The sequence below is a fragment of the Myotis yumanensis genome, unplaced genomic scaffold (genome assembly GCF_028538775.1).
Source record: "Myotis yumanensis isolate MYYU_CA2020_CCGP unplaced genomic scaffold, mMyoYum1.0.hap1 SCAF_21, whole genome shotgun sequence".
In the NCBI taxonomy this organism is placed as follows: Eukaryota; Metazoa; Chordata; class Mammalia; order Chiroptera; family Vespertilionidae; genus Myotis; species Myotis yumanensis.
The window spans coordinates 1589674-1609028 of NW_027223772.1; the positions used below are offsets into that span (position 1 = coordinate 1589674).

A 19355-nucleotide genomic window follows, 5' to 3' on the forward strand; every position below is an offset into this window, starting at 1 on the left:
GAAGCAGGTCCTCGGTTGACCTACTGTGTTGGCAGATGGGTAGCAGGTAATACCTTAAATGGCTAAGGGGTCAGGATGGAGAACGACTTTTCTTCAACTTTTTGTACCTCATAATCAAAGACAAATATGTTGTTGCTTAAATACTCATTTTAGTTGCATTAATAATTAAATATAATGAAATATAAATAAATATAAATGACTTGAATTATATGTTTTATGGTTTTAATGTTACTGCATTTCCATCTGTTTTAGCCTCCCACTTGGTATTGAGTGCATAGCATAGAGGCGTTGAAAGAATTTTACCACAATAAACCTTTAAAACAAAAGACACCAGAATTATAGGACAGAAAAAAGAATATTAAACCTAAGTTCATTTCCAAGAGTAAAAATCTAATGAAACAGTAATTTGGGCCACTTTGTTATGTAAAACCTACTCCATAAACGACCTATTGGATTAAATTAATCCCTTGGACAGTTTGGAACAAATTTTGCCCGCATATTGAAGTCACATTGCCTTTCTTTCCACAGAAGATACAAGTTTACTGTAGAAAAATCAAAAACACCAACAAACAAAAGGAAGAAAATAATCACTTGTAACCTATACTACCCAGAAATAATGACTGTAAGTTTCTCTTGCATTTCCTTTCAAGGAGATACAGTTGGTTCTCAGCAGGGTTTGTATGTTTTAATAAGCACTGTATCACAGGCTCTGGGTTTAATCCTTTCACCCTTTTCTTTGAACTCTCTTTGCACTATTTTCATAGCCCAGACTGGGGTTATCAGTTAGAGAAACAACTCAATAAATGATGTCTTGTTGACTTGAAAGTATTATTCACATAGATTTCCAAAGTGCCAAAGATAAACCCAGCAAGTGTTTGATTCCCTAGAAAATCTTGTTGAACATTTTTGACACTGTTAGTAAGATAAAGCGAGTGTGGATGACAGGAAACATGAATTCTGAATCCTGAAGAGCCTGTGCTTCTTAGTAAGTTCCGCCGAAGTCATGAACGGCCACCTCATGAGGCGGAGTGATAAAGCCTTGCTTGGTAAAGACTTGAAGCCTTTGGAGAGAATGCCTCAGAGAAAGCCCCGTAATAGTCTAAAGCGGATGCTAGGCAGACATGCCTACCTGCCCATGCTGTCCTTGGGTTGGAAGGAGCTAGTATTTGTTCCTCTTTAAGAGGGCGATGTGCCTGCACATGTAAAATCACTTGGCAGTTTTAGGAGCGCTACATCTAGGGATGCAAACCAAGGGCCTGGAGGTGGGCATGCTCTGAGATAAAGCGGAGTGTGGTGCCCTGTCTATTCTTCAGATATTTCTATCCATTCTCTGACTTCCCTCCAGCTATTGCCCTTACTCAGTCTTGCTATTCACCCTGTATTTAGGTAAGTTGAGGAAGAAAAACGTGCACTTTGAAGTTAGGAAAAGCAAAGGCTCAGTACGTTTCAGTTCCTTCTGTGTTTCAAACCATTAAGTGCCTGCATACCAACACCTCTACCACTCCTTACTCAGCGCCTGCCTTTTCCTCACAAACAGGGTAACTCAGGGGATTCGCAGCAATCTCTGATCTCTGAGATAATTTCTGGGTTTAGATCAATGCTCAAAGTTCTGAGAACTCTTAGGAAGTTTGGTGATGGTGTGTGTGGTGTGTGTGTGTGTGTGTGTGTGTGTGTGTGTGTGTGTTTTCAGGTTTCTGACCCAATTGGCAATAAGGCAGGCTGGTGGCAAATTGTTAACCAAGCTCCTCTGCAGTACAAATGGAGGTCCTGGGGACTTCTCATAGATGCCCTTGAACACGGTTTCACACTGAGAACCAGAGCGCTTGATCTGGGAATTTAGTACTTATTCTAAGTCTTAACTGAGCTTTATGGAATGTGTGAGCATCCAGTAATGTTAAGGGAGCCCTTGTTTCATGGTAGTGCTGGACATCGAGCTGCAAGGGATTTTATAGATGAGGACTACAGTGAAGGTAGACAGCATGGCAGACAAAGTGTCTGGGTGGTAGTATTAAGAATATTCAGGGTGTTCTCAGTTCCAAATACAGTAACAGTACTCATCAATGCTTTCATTTACATATTCATACTTTCGTCCAACTAATATTCATTATTTTGTGCCAGGTATTGCAACAAGCTCTTTGAACAAATAGCAGACATGATTTCTGATCTCTTGGAATCGGACATTAATTTATAGTTATACTAGAGGCCCAGCACGTGATATCGTGCAAGATCCAGACCCGCTGCGCCGGCGGGACCCAGACTGACTCCCTCCATTCTGGGTGGGATGCGGGACCCTGAGTCAAGTCCCCGCCCACCCGCGCGCACCTCGCCACGCCCGCAGCCTCTGGTCGTTAAGCTTGATGGCGTTAGGGCCAAGGGGTTTTTATAATAGAGATGATATTCCTAATTCCTACAAAGCCAAAAAAGAATGAACAATGATTCATTGTAGTCTGAAATGCTAACATAATATGGGAGTTCAGGAAGTCTTCCTCGAGTAAGCGATATTTAAGCTGAGGCATAGTTTGGTGACACGCTGCTAGATATAGGGAATGGGAGGATAAGCAAGGTACAGTCCCGGTCCCTGAGGAGCTTATGTTTAGGAAAGAGACATGCAAACCAGTAATAACAGTCTTCTGTGAAAAGTTCCCTACAGAAGCTAATGAATTGTGGTGGAACCTAAAGATTGTGGGTGATTAATTCTATCTGACCATCTTCAGAAAGTCTTTATGAGTTGAGATTACTTCAGATGTGGGTTTTGAAGGTTGAGAAAGATTACCAGGCAATTAAGATAGGGAAGAATATAGCAAAGAGTGGTAGGAGTAAGAAAAAGCCCAGTGTGTTTCACAAATCTTAGGAGACTTGAAGGCAATTGGCCAAAGGTGAGATTATATAGAGAACATGATAGTAAAATTAAAGGTGTACAAAGTGTTGTATGAAAGAGTTTATACTTCTCTTTTAGGAGTGAAGGAGCCATTGGAGTATTTTGATTAGAAGTTTAAAGTCTATTTGTGTTTTTAGACTGATCATGTGAATGTAAACAGGAAGGATGGATTTGGCTCCTGGAGAGGCTAGACTGAGAGAGAAGAGAAGGGCTGTGACTGTGACAGTAGCCAGTAGATTTAAGAGATATTTAGGAGTGAAAATCAATGCTAATTGAAGAGGGACTGGCTAGGATAGATGAAAGAGAGAGAGAGAGGATTCCAGAATAAATTGAAGTTTCTACCTTGTGGGTAATTTATGGTGTCCACGGACCCAGTGCTAGGTAGTAGAAAATCTTAAGATTTATTGTTTGAATCCTGGCTCCACCATTTCCAAAGTAACCACTTGGAAGAAGTTACTTAAACTCACTGAGCCTCAGTTTTTTCATATATTCAAAAATGGCTTAAAGTAATTTTGTCGGATTTGTAGAAAGATAATTATGAAAATGCTTAGCAAAGTGCCTCATCCATAATCTACATTCAATACATATTTTCTTCATGAGGACTGAAAGACATTCTGGATTAGGATAAATTGTATAGAAGCAGAAACGGTTTAAGATAATGAGTTCAGTTTTAGGCATGCTAAGTTTCAAGTTGGTATTTTGTGTAGATGGATATAGCTAGTATGTATTCAGAAGTAGAGGTCAAGGATTTCGGGAGTAGTGCGCACAAAAGCCATGGAGATAAAATTATTTAGGTGATAGTTGAAATCACATGCATGGTTGGCATTCTACTAAGTGTAAATTAAGAAAATATTTGAAGTGAATTCTGTGGTGCTCAATATCTTAAATAAATAGGCAGAGGAGGAAGAAGTGGAACAAAACCTTAACAATAAAAATGAAACCTGCCTAGTACAAGCGGGATGCTTTAAGGAGGGAACTCTGACAAATCTCAGAATTGACAAGTAACATGAGGAATAAAGAGAACTCTTTGAATCACAACTAAGAGGTTACTGACCATCTTATGGTGGTGAGGAGCAGAATGCAAATTGTGGTGAATTGGGGGGAGAAAAAAGTGAATGAAAAGTCATGGGACACTGAATTATCTTTTAAGAAGTTAGGCATGGAGGGCTGGTTGTTTGTTAGAAGTGGTACAGGATGAGGAAAAGAGGCTTTAATTTGTAGAGATCAACACTGAGACTGGCCCTAGCAAGTTTAACTCCGTGGATAGAGCGTCGGCCTGGGGACCAAAGGGTCCCCTGTTCGATTCCAGTCAAGGTCATATACCTCGGTTGCTAGCTCCTCCCGGGCTAATGACTATTTCTAGTAGTACAGAGATACTAATCAATGTGTTTCTCTCACATCAATATTTCTCTCTGTTTTCCCCTCTCTCTTCCACTCTCTCTGAAAATCACTGGAAAATATATTTTCTGGTGAGCATTAAAACAACAACAACAAAAAGAAAACACTGACGCTGAAGACCTAGTATTGAGAAAGAGGAGGTAGATAAATGATGGCAGATACATAATGAAGGAATGTTCTAGAAGAGGCTGCAGGTCAAAAAATGTAAGTCACAAAAGAAAGGATTTGCCTCAGATGGAAGAAGATACAACCTCTCTTTGAGTCAGAAAGAAAGGGAGTAAAGCTAGAAAGACTTTTAATAATTGGAAATTAAGAAGCTTCCAGTGTTAACCCAGATGTTGTTTATTTCCTAATAGTTAGCTTTTATTTTTTTGTGTTCCAATAACTTATGTTTTGAATCCCTTAGATTAACTGACACCTTTTAATATTATCTCTAGATAAGATGAATTATTAAATTCATTCAGTAAAGGAAAAAACTAACTACAACCTCACCTCTTTATCCTAAAAAAAAATACTTGGAAAATACTAATTCTTAATGAAGTAACCCAAGAATGATGGGGTCTTAAAATTCTGTTTCATCTGTGCCAGGGTCTCAGACTGTCTGTGAAGTATGTTCCTCTAGTGACTTGTATATCCTCGGGAAATGTTAGAACTAAACTTAGTGCAGAGTTGATATTGGGACATTGTAGTATGTGTTAGGTTTTAGTTTATAATTGTTCCAGGAATAAAATGATTTCTACTGTTTCATTTTTGCTATAAATGAGTTTTTGGTTGAGCATTTGCTTGTTGGAAAGACATTTTTACGTATCCATTTTTTATGTTAACTGTTAGCTCAAGTTTAAATTAGGATTGTAAGCAATTAATTTTGTATCATATTTACATTTGGAAAGGAAAGTACTGTAAGACCTTTCCTAGTAGATGAACACAATTTAATTAGATCATTTTCATTTGATTGTATTATAAAACACTAAAAACACATAACAACCAGCCCCTCCTCATCATGGTGATTCCAGAAATAATACAGACTACGTTTTGAATTTATATTATAAAACAATTGCAGTAAAATGTGCAGATTGAAGGATCATAGTTTAAAGTTGATGGGAATTCAACCCAAAGTCAGGATCTGAAGTAAAACTTTTCAAAAGAGTGATACTATGTGGAACAGATTGGAATTTAACATTGAATACCTTAGAATTATAGGTATTTAATAACATAATATTGCTGGCTGCCTTTGGAGTCTGACTGGATTGTATCACTGGCTTTCCTGGTTTTCTAGCTCCCAGACTTCATGTTGTAGCATATCTCTGCCTCTATAAGAGAGTGATTCAATTTCCATAATATACCTATTTCCTCTTACATATCTGTGTCTGCATATCCTATTGGTTCTGTTTCTTTGAAGGACCCTGGCTAATACAGGTTTCGGTACTGGAAATAGTTCTAGAGTAACAGAATTATAAGGATGAGTTTTCTGAATTGGTTTTAGGATTTCTGGACTTAGCTCTGTAATCTGATTAGTTGTAAAGATGCTGATGACTATTTCTAGTAGTACAGAGAGCACTGATAGTCCATGGTGTGAACTATTTATAGAGATATGGAAAATATCTGCATTAGATTTTCCTAATCAACTAATTACAAAAAGCAAGAAGTTAGGTGATTCTGTATGTGATATTTTGAAACATTTTTTCAAATACTAGGGAACATATTGATGTTGATTGATTACTCCTATGTTGCTGCACAATGTAGTGAAAGAAAAGGATGAGCTCAGGGATTCAAATTCTCAGCTCAAACTGAGTTTCTCGCTGAGGAAAAGCCTTATTTCCTGTAGTTGCAGGAATGAAATTGCTGAAAATCAAACACCTCATTCTGCCATTGGCTGAATTGCAATACAAGTTGAATTACCAGCCTTGTAAGGTTTCTACTGTTAAGGTGAGGGCATTAATTAGGAAAGAATGGATCCTGTAAATTGGGATGGAGATGTATAAGGAAACCTGATGAAGCTGGGACATTGAGCCCTTAAATCTTGATGAGTCTGTTGGTGGATGAGGTCTTTTCACCCCCAGGAAAACTGGCTCCCTCAAACCACAGCGGGAGGGGTCCGAAAGACATACTTTCACCAAGACTGCGAGGAATAAGTTTTTGTGAGGGGAATCCCAGCATCCTCTAAGAGCTCTGTGATCTCTCTTTGTAGTCCAGACCTAAAGTAGAGACCATAGCCACACAAGGAGAAAGCCTGAAGGCTTTGTCCTCTCATTTTTAAATCATAAATTATCTAGAAATACGATTTTTACTATTTAAATATACACAATATTTTTATCATTTGTTGTTAGTTTTTAATTTTATTGCCCATAATCTGAAAATGATTCTTAGTATTAGGAATTTGTTAAAATTTTATTTTTGGCCTTTGTGTAACATAATTAGTATATTATATAAATATGTAATGCTGATTCTAAAACCTCAATGAAAGCTTAATGAAATAGGCTTTCAATTGAAAGCTTTATGAAATACAAAATTGATGTGCCAAATCAGAGGCATCTTCAGTATTCTCAGATATTCCTGGATATTGACATCCACCATTAGACAGGGAAGGAACAGGCTGGAGGACTGTTCCTTTAAGTTTATATTGCCAGACCTGGAAACAGCTATCTTACTTCCTGTATTCACATTCTATTGGTCAGAATTTAGTAACATAGCCCCACCTAACTGTAGAGAAGACTGGGAAAGGTAGTCTAGCCATGTATCCAGGAGGAATGGGAATTTAGTTAGGAGAAAACTAGCTACCTTCTGGCAAGCCAGCTACATTGATAATTTTTATCAATGCTCCATATGTATTAGAAAGAAGAAAATGTATGTATTTTACATGGGCACAGGGTTAAATACAAGTAATATTAATAGTTTAAGGTTGTTTATTATGTTATAGAAATCTGTAATTGTATTAACATTTCTTTTTCTTTAGCTTTATAAGATTCTAAGACATGTATACTAAACTTTCCCATGATGACTGTGGAAGTTGTGTCAATATTTTTTTGTTTTTTCTTTTTTTAAAAAAATATATTTTATTGATTTTTTTACAGAGAGGAGGGGAGAGGCTTAGAGAGTTAGAAACATAGATGAGAGAGAAACATTGATCAGCTGCCTCCCGCACACCCCCTACAGGGGATGTGCCTGCAACCAAGGTACATGCCCCTGACCGGAATCGAACCTGGGACCCTTCAGTCTGAAGGCTGATGCTCTATCCACTGAGCCAAACCGGTTATGGCTGTTGTTTCTTTATATCAAGGTTATGTTGTTAGGTTCATACAATTTATAGAAACAATATATTCTGGTCTATTTATTACTTTTATTATTATCTAGATTTTGTAGAGTGGAATGAGATTGGAGTAGGAAAGCAGTGGGGAGGAGAGGATAAATTGATAGGATAAGAAATTTAAAAGCTTGCACTCAAGCAAATGAAGAGACACAAAAACACTCAAATCCTAACAGGTATGTTATCACATTTATATAATTACTTATAATCTCTCTATATAAGAGCATAATATGCTAAGTGTCCGACCATTCAACTGTTTGACTAGTTGCTATGATGTGCACTGACCACCAGGGGGCAGATACTGTGACTGGTAGGTTAGCTTGCTGCTGGGGTCCAGCTGATTGGTATTGGGTGAGACAGGCTGGACATTCCCTAGAGCCCTCCCACGGTCCCTTCCCAGCCTGGATCATGCACTGGTGGAGTCCCTCCGCCTGGTCTGCGCCCTCTCGCAATCTGGGACCCCCCAGGGGATGTCAGAGAGCTGGTTTTGGCCCAATCTCCACAGGTCAGGCTGAGGGACCCCACCGGTGCATGAATCCGTGCACCAGGCCTCTAGTCCTATATAATAAAGAGCTAATATGCTAATTAGACCGAACAGCAGAACAACTGTCTGGATGACCTTCCCGATGACCGTCCAGATGAACATCCAGACGAAGCCGGGGCTGTGAGGGCCAAGACCCTTGCCCAAATTTTGTGCACCGGGCCTCTAGGGAAAAATGAAACAATATACAGACAATAATTTAATTAATACTATGAATGAAGTAAATATGTCTCAAGATTTTTTGGTGAGATGAGCTTTAAATCCTGGGGAAATGGTAGATGCCAACAACACTCTTTTTGGGAATTTTTAACATGAAGTTCAAATTTAGCAACTGAAAGGTATCAGTGTTCAGGTCATTTCTCCTCCCAGTTTCATTACCATTCATTCCATATTTCAGTAGTATAGCAGCAATTACAAGCAAGCCCTCCGAGCTCTAGAGGGGTAAACAATTTGCAAACAATTCTACCCACCTATAAAGCAGGACTCCTAAAACTATTCCCCTGCTGCTACACTGTGGTTTTTTTTCCTAAAATAAGCTTTCAGAAGAAAACCCACAAAATTGAGTGGAAAGTTCCTATGTTTTAGACTTAGCTGAGCTTTAGTTTCATTCTAGGCTTTGCCACTACTATCTGTAATCAAGAATATTTTATGACAATAAACCCATATTTATTCTCTCTCCAATTATCTAGTTACTAGAGGCCCAGTGCATGAAAATTCATGTAAGAGTAGGCCTTCCTTCTCCCAGCTGCCAGCACCAGCTTCCCTCTGGCACCTGGGACTCAGGCTTCCCTCACAGCCCTGGCTTTGCCTGGAAGGTCGTCTGGAAGGACATCCAGTCTAATTAGCATATTATGCTTTTATTATTATAAATTGTATCCATGACTATAGCTGTCAGTACCTATCATATGGTTTGCATAAGCAAAGGTCAGCCACCAGAGGAGTTTGTCATAGCCTAGATTAGTAGCTGTGTGACCTTGAGTTAGATATTTTCTCTTTCCTCATCTCTAACATGGAGATAATAACATTACTCACAAGATTATTGCAAAAATTCAATTAGATGATAGATGTAAAGCACTAATTAATGTACTATACACAAAAAAGTGTTTAATGGAAACAACTACAACAATCAGAAATTAATATGAAATTCAGTCATGGAGCATAGAGTTAGGGGGAAAGGACTCATTAAACCTCAACTACTCAGATCTTATATTTTGGACATCTTGGTGTGTGCATATGAGATCATGTTGAAGATTAAATGTTATGTATTATCAAAGAAAACTGTCACATTAAGTCTAATAGAGACAGTTTTAAAAATAGTGACAAAACCAAAAGATAGAAATAAAAGCAGCTTAGAAATGGAAATTTATTCTACTTACAGCAATTAATGAGAGTTACCAACCATGCATTTTTTGTTAAAGCTTACAGAGTATCACTTTTTTAAGTGTGCATTGCAACATGGCAGCATTACTTTCTGTACAACTCTGGGTAGAGCATTTGCCCTCTCATTGATTCCATTGCCTCAGGACATGAGTAAGGATCTTTACTAGAGAAACTCTTAAGTTCTATTTTAGTTTTAAAATGCTGTGATTTTAGGACCACAAAAGAACTTAATTCCCAGTTTTCTACGTTGAGTAACACTTTAGAGAATCATGAAAGATCTCCTGTCTATGGTTTTGTATTTATTTTCTGATTCCAAAATCTTGCTTGTTCTTCTTATCTGTCCTCCCCATTAATTCTTCAAGTTTTTTCTCCACGTAATTCTCTAATGACTTTCGTATTGCCTTCATTTTCCTCTGATGAGTGACACAAACATGGAGTCTAGAGTAGAGAAACAAGATAATTCCAATTGCAATATCAGTAGCCCAACCCTCTAAAACAATTATACAAATTGTATTTTTTCTTCCCTTTCTAGATAATTCTCCAAAGGTTTTCCTCATACTTCATTGTACCTCCTCTGTTTCCCCTGTTTCTACTTTTATCCCCATCAGTCTTCCCTTCACTTCTTTCCTGGAAGTATCATATCCAAAAGTTTGAAGTGATTTCTTTCCCCTTCTTTCCATTGGAAGGAGGGGGAAGATTGGGCAGTCTCTTTGCTAAAGGGATGCTTAACCCAGTGTTTGGAGGGAGGAAAACTCACAGTAACAAAGCACTTCCCAATATTACAGCTTCTGTTATCAATATCAAAAATAGCCCAATTTCTCGATTCTCATGCTTCCTTGAATCCTCTTCTGGAAAGGGTTAAAAAAAACAACAACAAGTGAGTTGATTAGCCATAGAATATATATGGATAACCCATAGACACAGACAGCAGTGTGGTACTGGCCAGAAGGAAGGGGGGTTGGAGGAGGGTGGAGGGGGTAGGCAAAGGAGGGTGGTAAATGAAGGTACCTGTAACAATGTATGCTGGGCTGACCAGCAGCCCCATGAGCAGATTACTCCGACACAGTTTCATTGTGGGGGAGAGGGCTAAGGGATCTCCGGGCTGAAGAAGCCAGGCAGCCTGGATTGCCTGCCTCCTTAGGCCTTTATTGGAATTTTTATCTTTAGATACAAGCAGTAGGGTGAGTAATCTTGGGAGGACACATGTATGTACATTGTTCTCTAGGTAAGGGCATCCAGGGATTAAGCATAAGGATTCCAGTGAACACCTGGGGGTCTGCACATGCACAGACTTGTTTGGAAAGGTCCAGGAATAATTAGGGGCACCGCCTTCGACACTCCCCTAAGTCTCCCCTAAATCGGAATTCCAATAAACAGGGCAGGCGGCCTTCCACACACTTCCCTTTTATCAGAATGTCCTCCTTACAACTTTCCAACCAAGTCTCTTGTGCTCCCCAACAAATGTAAACAATAAAAATAAAATAAAGTGAGTTTTGGAGAAGAAAAATAGTAACTTGCGAACTTTATGCATAATAGAAGATTCTTTTAACCTCAAACTGTTTGCTCTGTTCACCATTTCCATCACAGTTTTCTGATTCCTGTGATCTTTATTATTTTTAGACCCTTAGGTTCTAGGAAAATTTTGTTTTTTCTGTGTTAGCTAATTTCTCAACCTTTAGTCCAGACATTGTATTTCTCAGTCCTTAAGTCGGTCCAGTGCCCGTAGTTCATGCTGATGTACAAATTTTGTTCAACATTTTGGCTTTTACTGTATTTGTAACATTAGCATGAACTGCATAGTAGGTGTTCAACAAATATTTGTTGAATAAATTACTGAATGGCTCGTTACCTTGATCACTGACCCCTCAAAATGCCACACCACAGTATGTGTTACCTCCACAGTACTCTCCTTTGAAGCAGTGGGTGGTGATCTGATGACAGCTCCAACAATCCAGGATAGGACCTTCATTCAGGACTGAAGAGAAGTAAGACAATTGGAGGGGAGCATGGCATGGAGTTTCCTTAGCTCAGACATCTGTGAATTCCTTCTTCCCCTAGCAAACAAGTTTCTGATGGGTCAAACCTCCCATAATTTCAGTCAGATCTCAGGTGAAGAAGTAGGAAAATGATGCCTTAACTACACGGTTGCTATGGGTTGTAAACTATATTTTAGGAGGCCTCTGAGCCCCTCCAAACTCTGTGAGGGATCAAAGATTTCATAAGCTAGATTTTGTTGTCAAATATCATTGACATTCCTTCTTGGAACCACAACTCTGGGAACTGGGATCTCAGTGGGACAAGTAGGAGAGATCAGATCATAGGGAGCAAAGGAGATGGGAAATGATGAGCTAACCTCAAGGCATCCCATGTACTATACTCACCGCAATCTTCAGAACAAGCTAAAAGAGAATCAGAAAGTTCCAGTGAGCTTAGAATCAACTCGGAGTTCTTCATATTTATACCCAAGTATTTTTTGTCTGCTTATCCATTCAGCTCCAGCCTCCCCCTAACCATTCTAAATCTCTCTCATGTGAAACTACATTTCTTCTCTCACCCTTCATTTCCTATTGCTCTCTCATAATGTCAGTGTTGTTAGGTAGACATATTTTATTACCAGCTTCAGAGAAGTGCTTTAATACTTCTTTCAGTTTGGATTCCAGGCTTTGGCGAACATCAAGAAGCTTGCCTTGAAGGATAAAGACACCTAAGAGCGGGTGGAAGGGACATCAGAAAATAAGGGTGGCCCTTCCCATCAGGATTGAGTCCGGATAGTTTTGCCTTATTGTCCCAAGGGAACTCTTCTCATATTTACTTGGGCAACACAGTCTTTTAACAGTGAAACAGTACCTCACCTTTCCATGTTTTATTGCTCACTTTATAAAGTTCATTCTTCAGCCATGTTCTCAAATAGACAACCCTTTGGACAGCTAGAAAAGAAAGGCAAACATACATGTGGGGGAAGAATTATACCTGTGGAGGATTTTAGGTGGACCCAGGTGCTCTCTTCCCTGCCTTCCTTCTCCCTTTAACCCTCACACTCTTAGGGTCTCAAGCTTCCCTCACCCAACACCCGAAGCATCTTGTTCCCGTGAGAGACCTTGAAGCTTAAATTGGTCATCGCTTTAATCTGCCTGTCAAGCAGTTCAGTTCGGCCAGGGACTTCTGAGGGTACCAACTTGGCCAACAATGACTGAATATCCTTTATAAATCTGGGGTCACATTCCAAGCAGCCTTTGACTCCAAGGAAGGCTGCCAGGGGCAGAAGCAAGAGCAGGAACAGCCAAAGGTCTCCCATTTCCTTGCCACAACCGCTCTTGCCCCAACAGCAGGTTGTCCTGGCAACCAGTTCACCTAGTTCCCTTTCCTTCAAAAATCCAGGAATAAGAGCCTTGTCCTGGAGAGTTTGACTCCACCCTTCCTTCCATGTTTCATCCCAATTGTAAGCAATTTCATTTCTCTCTGAATGTTCAGCTGTTTTCTGACTTTTATCCTTCATTCCTGAGAGAGGGAACTGCCAGCTGGGGAGAAGATACCTGAGTTCTGAGTGTAGAACATAAAGTCTTGAGCTCACACAGCAGAATTCCACGCAGGGCGATATATCAGAAAAAGGTTTTTATTATGTTCTCCTTTACTTGTGTCCTTAGTAAATTCTCACATCCCTCCTGACCATTGTGGTAGTGTCTCTAGGAAGAGATACATGTAACCTCAGAGACTGCTTAACCAAAACTCTGCTTCTGTAGAGGAGGCAAGAAAAGCCAGAATGTGGAGTTCCCTGGGGTCCCAATCCCTGATGGTAACAGTATCATTGAAAACTAGCAGTAGGTATCTGTATACAATTTATATCATTAATAACAATAAATTTGAAATAAGTGATAATTTTTTGCAAATTTGGTCTAGGCTATCTTTGTTTGTAGGATGATTTTTCCTTCCATACTCAATAACCTTTTTACATAATTCTTCATATATATATGTGAGGAAGTGAGAGGGAGATGGAGACATCAGTGATGAGGGAGAATCATTGATCATCTGGTTCCTGCATGTTTCCTGCATGCTTCCTGTTGGGGATCAAGCCTTAAACCCTAAAGCCAGCACATGCACCCTGACTGTGAATCGGACCATGAGCTCCTGGTTCATAAGTTGAAACTCAACCACTGAGCCACACCGGCTGGGCATATAATTCTTCTTATAAAGAGTCTGGAGCAAGAAGATTAGAGTAACAGTGGAGGGATATATGATGAGTAAAAATCCAGTAACCTTTAGGCTACTTTAGCAGGCTCATCTTGAAAGTATTGATGAAGCATGTGACATATAAGAAAATAACCACAGTTGTCATGGGCTGACCTTTTAGGCTACCTACATGGAAAGTGGCCAAATAAACATGTGTTTCCTTCAGTTTAAGGTTCTTTAAATAAGAATGTTCTCTGTTATTTGAAGAAATTAAGGCTGCTTTGCAGACATTTTAGAGCATTAGTTACCTCTTTTCTAATATACAGGGTGTCCACCAAAAATGTATACACAATTTAAATAATTATTAATTCCAATGGATTATGTATGAAAAAAAGAAACATCAATAGATATATCAAAAATGTATGCATAGTCATTTGGGGAGAGGAGACATCCTATATTGCTTATATGGCTATGAATTCTAAGAAACTAGGAAACCCTCCTAGAAACTAGGAAATACTAAAAGGTTAGTGGTGGAATTTAGATGTAAGGTATGGGAGTCATGGAAGGGAAGGTTGTGAGGTAAGTTAAAAAAAAAAAAAACCTACCATTAATGCTGTGCCTACCATGTGCCAGATATGTGTTATGCACTTCAAATAGATTATTGCAAGTCCTCATGGCATAGCAATATTTGGAGAGATTATCTCCATTTTATAGATAAGATACTGAGACTTTCAGGTGTGAAAGTCTCAGTATCTTATCCTATTTGCCAAATAATTTAGTAGTTATGAAATCAGGACTCAAGCTCATGTCTGACTCTATATACTTCAACCATTGACTCAAAATTTTCTCGGATAATATAGAAAATGATCTCTTGGAATTTGATATATCAGAATTTTTTGGGGGGGGTCAATTAAAATTATTTGATGCTCTGAAATTGGCACCTCTCTGCTCTGATTTTATTATCTTTAGGCTAGATGATCTCATCTTTAGATGATACCCCACAGGATTTTCACATGCTGTGGTCTAAACGCACATGATAATGGGATTAAATTAACTCTGGAGACCAAAGTTGAAGACTCAGGGGGCTCAGAAATTTGGCAGGCAGGTATAAGGAAAAACTGTTCTTGTAGAGAAATATACATTGTAGATGAGATATTTCCTAGTCAACACTATGTACCTTTCCTTTTGGATAGAACAGCTTAAAGAGAATGCTAGTGTGGAAGGCTAAAGGCTAACACCCAAATCTTGGTTTGGGTTTGACTGCCATAGAGGGGATATGATTTATAGTCAATGTGAATCTGTAGAGTAGCTTAAAATGGTACAATAGTTACATAGTAGAACAGGCATTCATAATATTATTCCAGATGTATATTTACTCGTTCGTGGTTCTTACACAGATAAGATATTCATGGGCAGTGTTGTATATGTTTTTGTTTTACAAAACAACTAGATAGTCCTAACAATTAAGATCCCCTTTTTAAGATCTAGAATCACTTGTTTGTAGTGTTTGGCCTTTGTTATAGATCGTATAACATAGCAATTTTCAACCGTGCGCAGCAAGAATTTTTAAAACATGCAATACCTGACTGTTTAGTCAGGAGCACTGACCACTTTTCCCTTAGATTATCATATAAAGAAATGACAACAGGTGGCCTGTCAGTGTGGCTCAGTTGGTTGAGCATTGTTCTGTGCACTGAAAGGTCACTGGGTTCGATTCCCAGTCAGGGCACATGTCCAAGTTGTGGGTTTGGTCCCTGGTCGGGTACATACTGATTGATGTTTCTCTCTCTCATAGATGTTTCCCTCTCTCATTGATATTTCTCTAGCTTCCTCTCTCTAAAAAAAAGATCAGTAAAAACATATTTTTTAAAAAGACAACAGCCAACACAACAATAGATATCTATTATGAATGAATAAAAAAAATCTATTTTTTAGGGAAATTGGCAAAAGATATTATATAATTTGTGGTTTGCCACAGAATTTTAGTAATTAGTTTATGTGTGCCATGAGGTGAAAAAGTTTGAAAATTGCTGGTATAATGCATTGAGATTTAATATCTGAAGCACAGCCAGACTCATCAAGAAAAACAAAACAGAGCAGACAAAAATAAATAAAATCACAAATGAAAGAGAAGTAATAACTGAATCCATAGAAATACAAGGGATTGTAACAAAATATTACAAAAAATGATATATCAACAAATTGGGCAATCTGGATGAAATGGCTAAATTCCTAGAAACATACAAATCAGGAAAAATCAGAACATCTGACTAGACTGAATACAACTAATGAAATTGAAGCAATAATGAAAAAATTCCCCAAAACCAAAAACTCTGGACCACGTAGCTCCACAGGTGAATTTTACCAAACATTCAAGGGAGAACTAAAATGTATCCTTCCTAAATTATTCCACAATAGTCAAGAGCAGGGGAGACTCCTAAGCTCATTTTATGAGACCAGTCTTATCCTAATTCCAAAACCAGGTGGGGACACTACAGTGAAAGAAAATTACAGGCAAATATCCCTTATGAACATAGAGGCTAAAATCCGCCACAACTGGAGGATGAGCAAATAGAAGGTGCTCCCTGGTCAATGAAGTTACCCTGTGGTGTGGCAGGACCAATACGCTCCCACTGCTGCTAGGCGAGATGTGCCCATGAAGTCAGTCTGACTGGGAAACTAGCCAGTGTGTATCATCAGAACTTTAGGTAAAGGGTCCCTGTCTGAATGCTGGATAGAAAACCTCCAGGCCAGGAAAGGAAGCATCGGCAGGCAGACCCACTACCTTGAAGGGGCCCAACTGTCAAGAAAGGCCACTGTACACTGAGGAAATAGAAAACAGCCCCAGAGTCCTAAACATGCAGAATCACCCAGCCAGCAACACCAGAAGAGTCAGAGATGGGTGGAACCAATCTCACCTGAGAAGGTACCAACACATTGTCAAAGAATAAAACAAATATCCTCACAATTTTATTTATTTATTTATTTTTTTAAATATATTTTATTGATTTTTTACAGAGAAGAAGGGAGAGGGATAGAGAGCTAGAAACATTGATGAGAGAGATCGATCAGCTGCCTCCTGCACGCCCCCCACTGGGGATGTGCCCGCAACCAGGGTACATGCCCTTGACCGGAATCGAACCCGGGACCCTTGAGTCCGCAGGCCGACGCTCTATCCACTGAGCCAAACCAGTTCGGCTATCCTCACAATTTTAAAAAAAAATGTTGTCATGCAAGGGAACACACATCAGTGAAGAAATTCAGTGCATTGCTCACTCAGGAGGAAAAGGCTGGGGTTTTAAATACTACAAAGTGTTCATGGTGGTTATGCTGTACTTAATACCATTTAGCATGCGGGTTGAGATAGATTGAGTCCATTGTCGGACTCCTGGTTAGTTAAAACAAGCCTGATTTTTCAGTGACTAGGAAGGTATTTTGATTGGGCCCAAGGGAGGTCGGGCATCCCAGAGTTACTCAAGGTTCATAGTCCCTTCTCATGAGGTTAGCACCAGTGAAGTGAAATAGCACTTCCCTATCTCTTGGGCAAATAAGGGGAAAATATTCCTCCACATGCTATACATCCTTTGGCCGCTAGGAGTTAGCATAGCCTCCCCAACCACCACTCCATTTTTATAGCACATTTTGGAAAGAATCAGGAAAGGGGTAGGAAATGGGAAATAATTATTCTTCCAAAGGAAAGTGTTTAAACCAAGGGTGGGCAAGCTTTTTGACTTGAGGGTCACAATGGGTTCTTAAACTGGACAGGAGGGCTGGAACAAAAGCATGGATGGAGCGTTTGTGTGAACTAATATAAATTCAAAGTAAACATCATTACATAAAAGGGTACGGTCTTTTCTTTTTTTAGTTTTATTCATTTCAAACGGGCCAGATCCGGCCCGCGGGCCGTAGTTTGCCCACGGCTGGTTTAAACTATTAGGTGGGATGGAGCTTATCATATTGTTCTGATATTTCTTTGTTTTCTTCCCTGCAAGATGAGAAGTGAGGTGTCCAAAGAAAGCTTAGATTAATTATAGAATATGAAGAAGTTATGTCTCCTTTGTGTATCTGAGAATCCTATATAATAAAAAGCTAATATGCTGAGTGTCTGGTCATCGGTCATCCATTCAACCAATCAAAGTGTAATATGCTAATGATATGCTAAGGCCACTCAACTGCTTGCTATGATGTGCACTGACCACCAGAGGACAGACAGTCTACCGGTGGACCAGTCGACCAGTCACTATGATGTGCACTGACCACCAGGGGGCAGATGCTCTGACTGATAGGTTAGCTTGCTGTTGGGGTCCATCTGATTAGGACTGAGCAAGACAGGCTGGGCATGCCCTGTAGCCCTCCTATGGTCCCTCCCCGGCTGACCAAACTCCTGCATCCCTCCCTGGCACCAATCATGCACCGGTGGGGTCCCTCAGCCTGGCCTGCGCCCTCTCGCAATCCAGGACCCCTTGGGGGATGTTGGAGAGCCGGTTTCAGCCCGATCCCCCAGGCCAGGCCGATGGACCCGACTGGTCCATGAATTTGTGCACTGGGCCTCTAGTATTGTTAATAAATGTGTGACTTTGCAACATTAACACCATGATATTTAGTTCTCAAGACAAGCCTGCATTATTATTTCTTTTTTATAAAATACAAGCCTGATGTTCAGAGACACTAAGAAATGTGTTGAAGGTTACACACCTAGTTTGGGGTTATAACACGAATTTGTTTGCTTTCTGAGTCCATGTGTCTCCAAATATCAAGATGTTTTTCTTTTTGAGTGGAGTTCATCCAAGGTATAATCATCATTGCCTCAAATTAGCAAAAATAGGGACCCTCAAGGAAATGATTTTTCAGAGAAAAGAAAAATGATTTGTTATTTCTCATTTAAATAAATGGAGATAAATGGAGTCTGTTTTAAATAAAAATTAAATAAAGTTAAAATAAAGGGAGTCTATAATCCCGAACATATTCTAACATTTCTCCATTCACCCAATTTTTTCCTCCTCACCAATTACTTATATCGAAGATTTGAAAAATATATATGTTTTGCTGTATCTTGTTTGTCTATCAGTTGAAGTTCTTAATTTTCTTTAATATTGTCTATAAAAAGACATCCATGTTCATCTGAATTACCTTCAATTAATGCCAGGCAATAGTAGTATTGTTTTTGTCTACATTCAAGTGAAGTTAAAATACAGTTATAAAAATAACTACCTATATATATAAAGAGGTAATATGCAAATGAGGCCAGGACTCCATAAGGGTCATGACCAGCTCAGGAGGAGGGGCCGGGCGCGGCCCTGAGCCTGAGAAAACAATATGCAGGCACTACCCTGAGCCTGAGAGATCAACACAGAGAGGCGCCTGCTCTGAGCCTCCCTGGTGCGGCTGGGGGCAGGCCCCCAGTGGATACACACACACACACACACACACACACACACACACACTGGGCACCTGCTCTGAGTCTCTGAGGTGCGGCTGGGGGCAGGCCCCCAGTGGACACACACACACACACACGAGTCACCTGCTCTGAGCTTATGCAGCATGGCTGGTGGCAGGCCCCCATTGGACATACACACACACACACACACACACACACACACACACAGAGTGCCTGCTCTGAGCCACCTCGGCCAGACTGCGGCTTAGGCCTGCTCCTAACAGGGAGCAGGCCTATGCTGTCAGTAGGA

At 39.7% G+C, this 19355-nt stretch overlaps 1 protein-coding gene across 2 annotated transcripts; it reads right to left on the minus strand.

Annotated features, from left to right (window-relative positions):
* Positions 1–9800: 9800 nt before the first annotated feature.
* Positions 9801–12796, minus strand: IZUMO3 (IZUMO family member 3). 2 transcript variants are annotated; one of them, XM_070401001.1, is made up of 7 exons: positions 12565–12796; positions 12354–12428; positions 12116–12205; positions 11883–11900; positions 11396–11476; positions 10259–10349; positions 9801–9939 (listed from the first exon to the last, which is right to left on the minus strand). In XM_070401001.1, exons 1-7 carry the CDS (start codon positions 12794–12796, stop codon positions 9801–9803), a joined length of 726 nt encoding a protein of 241 aa, XP_070257102.1. The 2 variants fall into 2 exon arrangements, with proteins under 2 accessions (XP_070257102.1, XP_070257103.1); XM_070401002.1 differs by lacking the exon at positions 11883–11900.
* Between the last annotated feature and the right edge of the window lie 6559 nt (positions 12797–19355).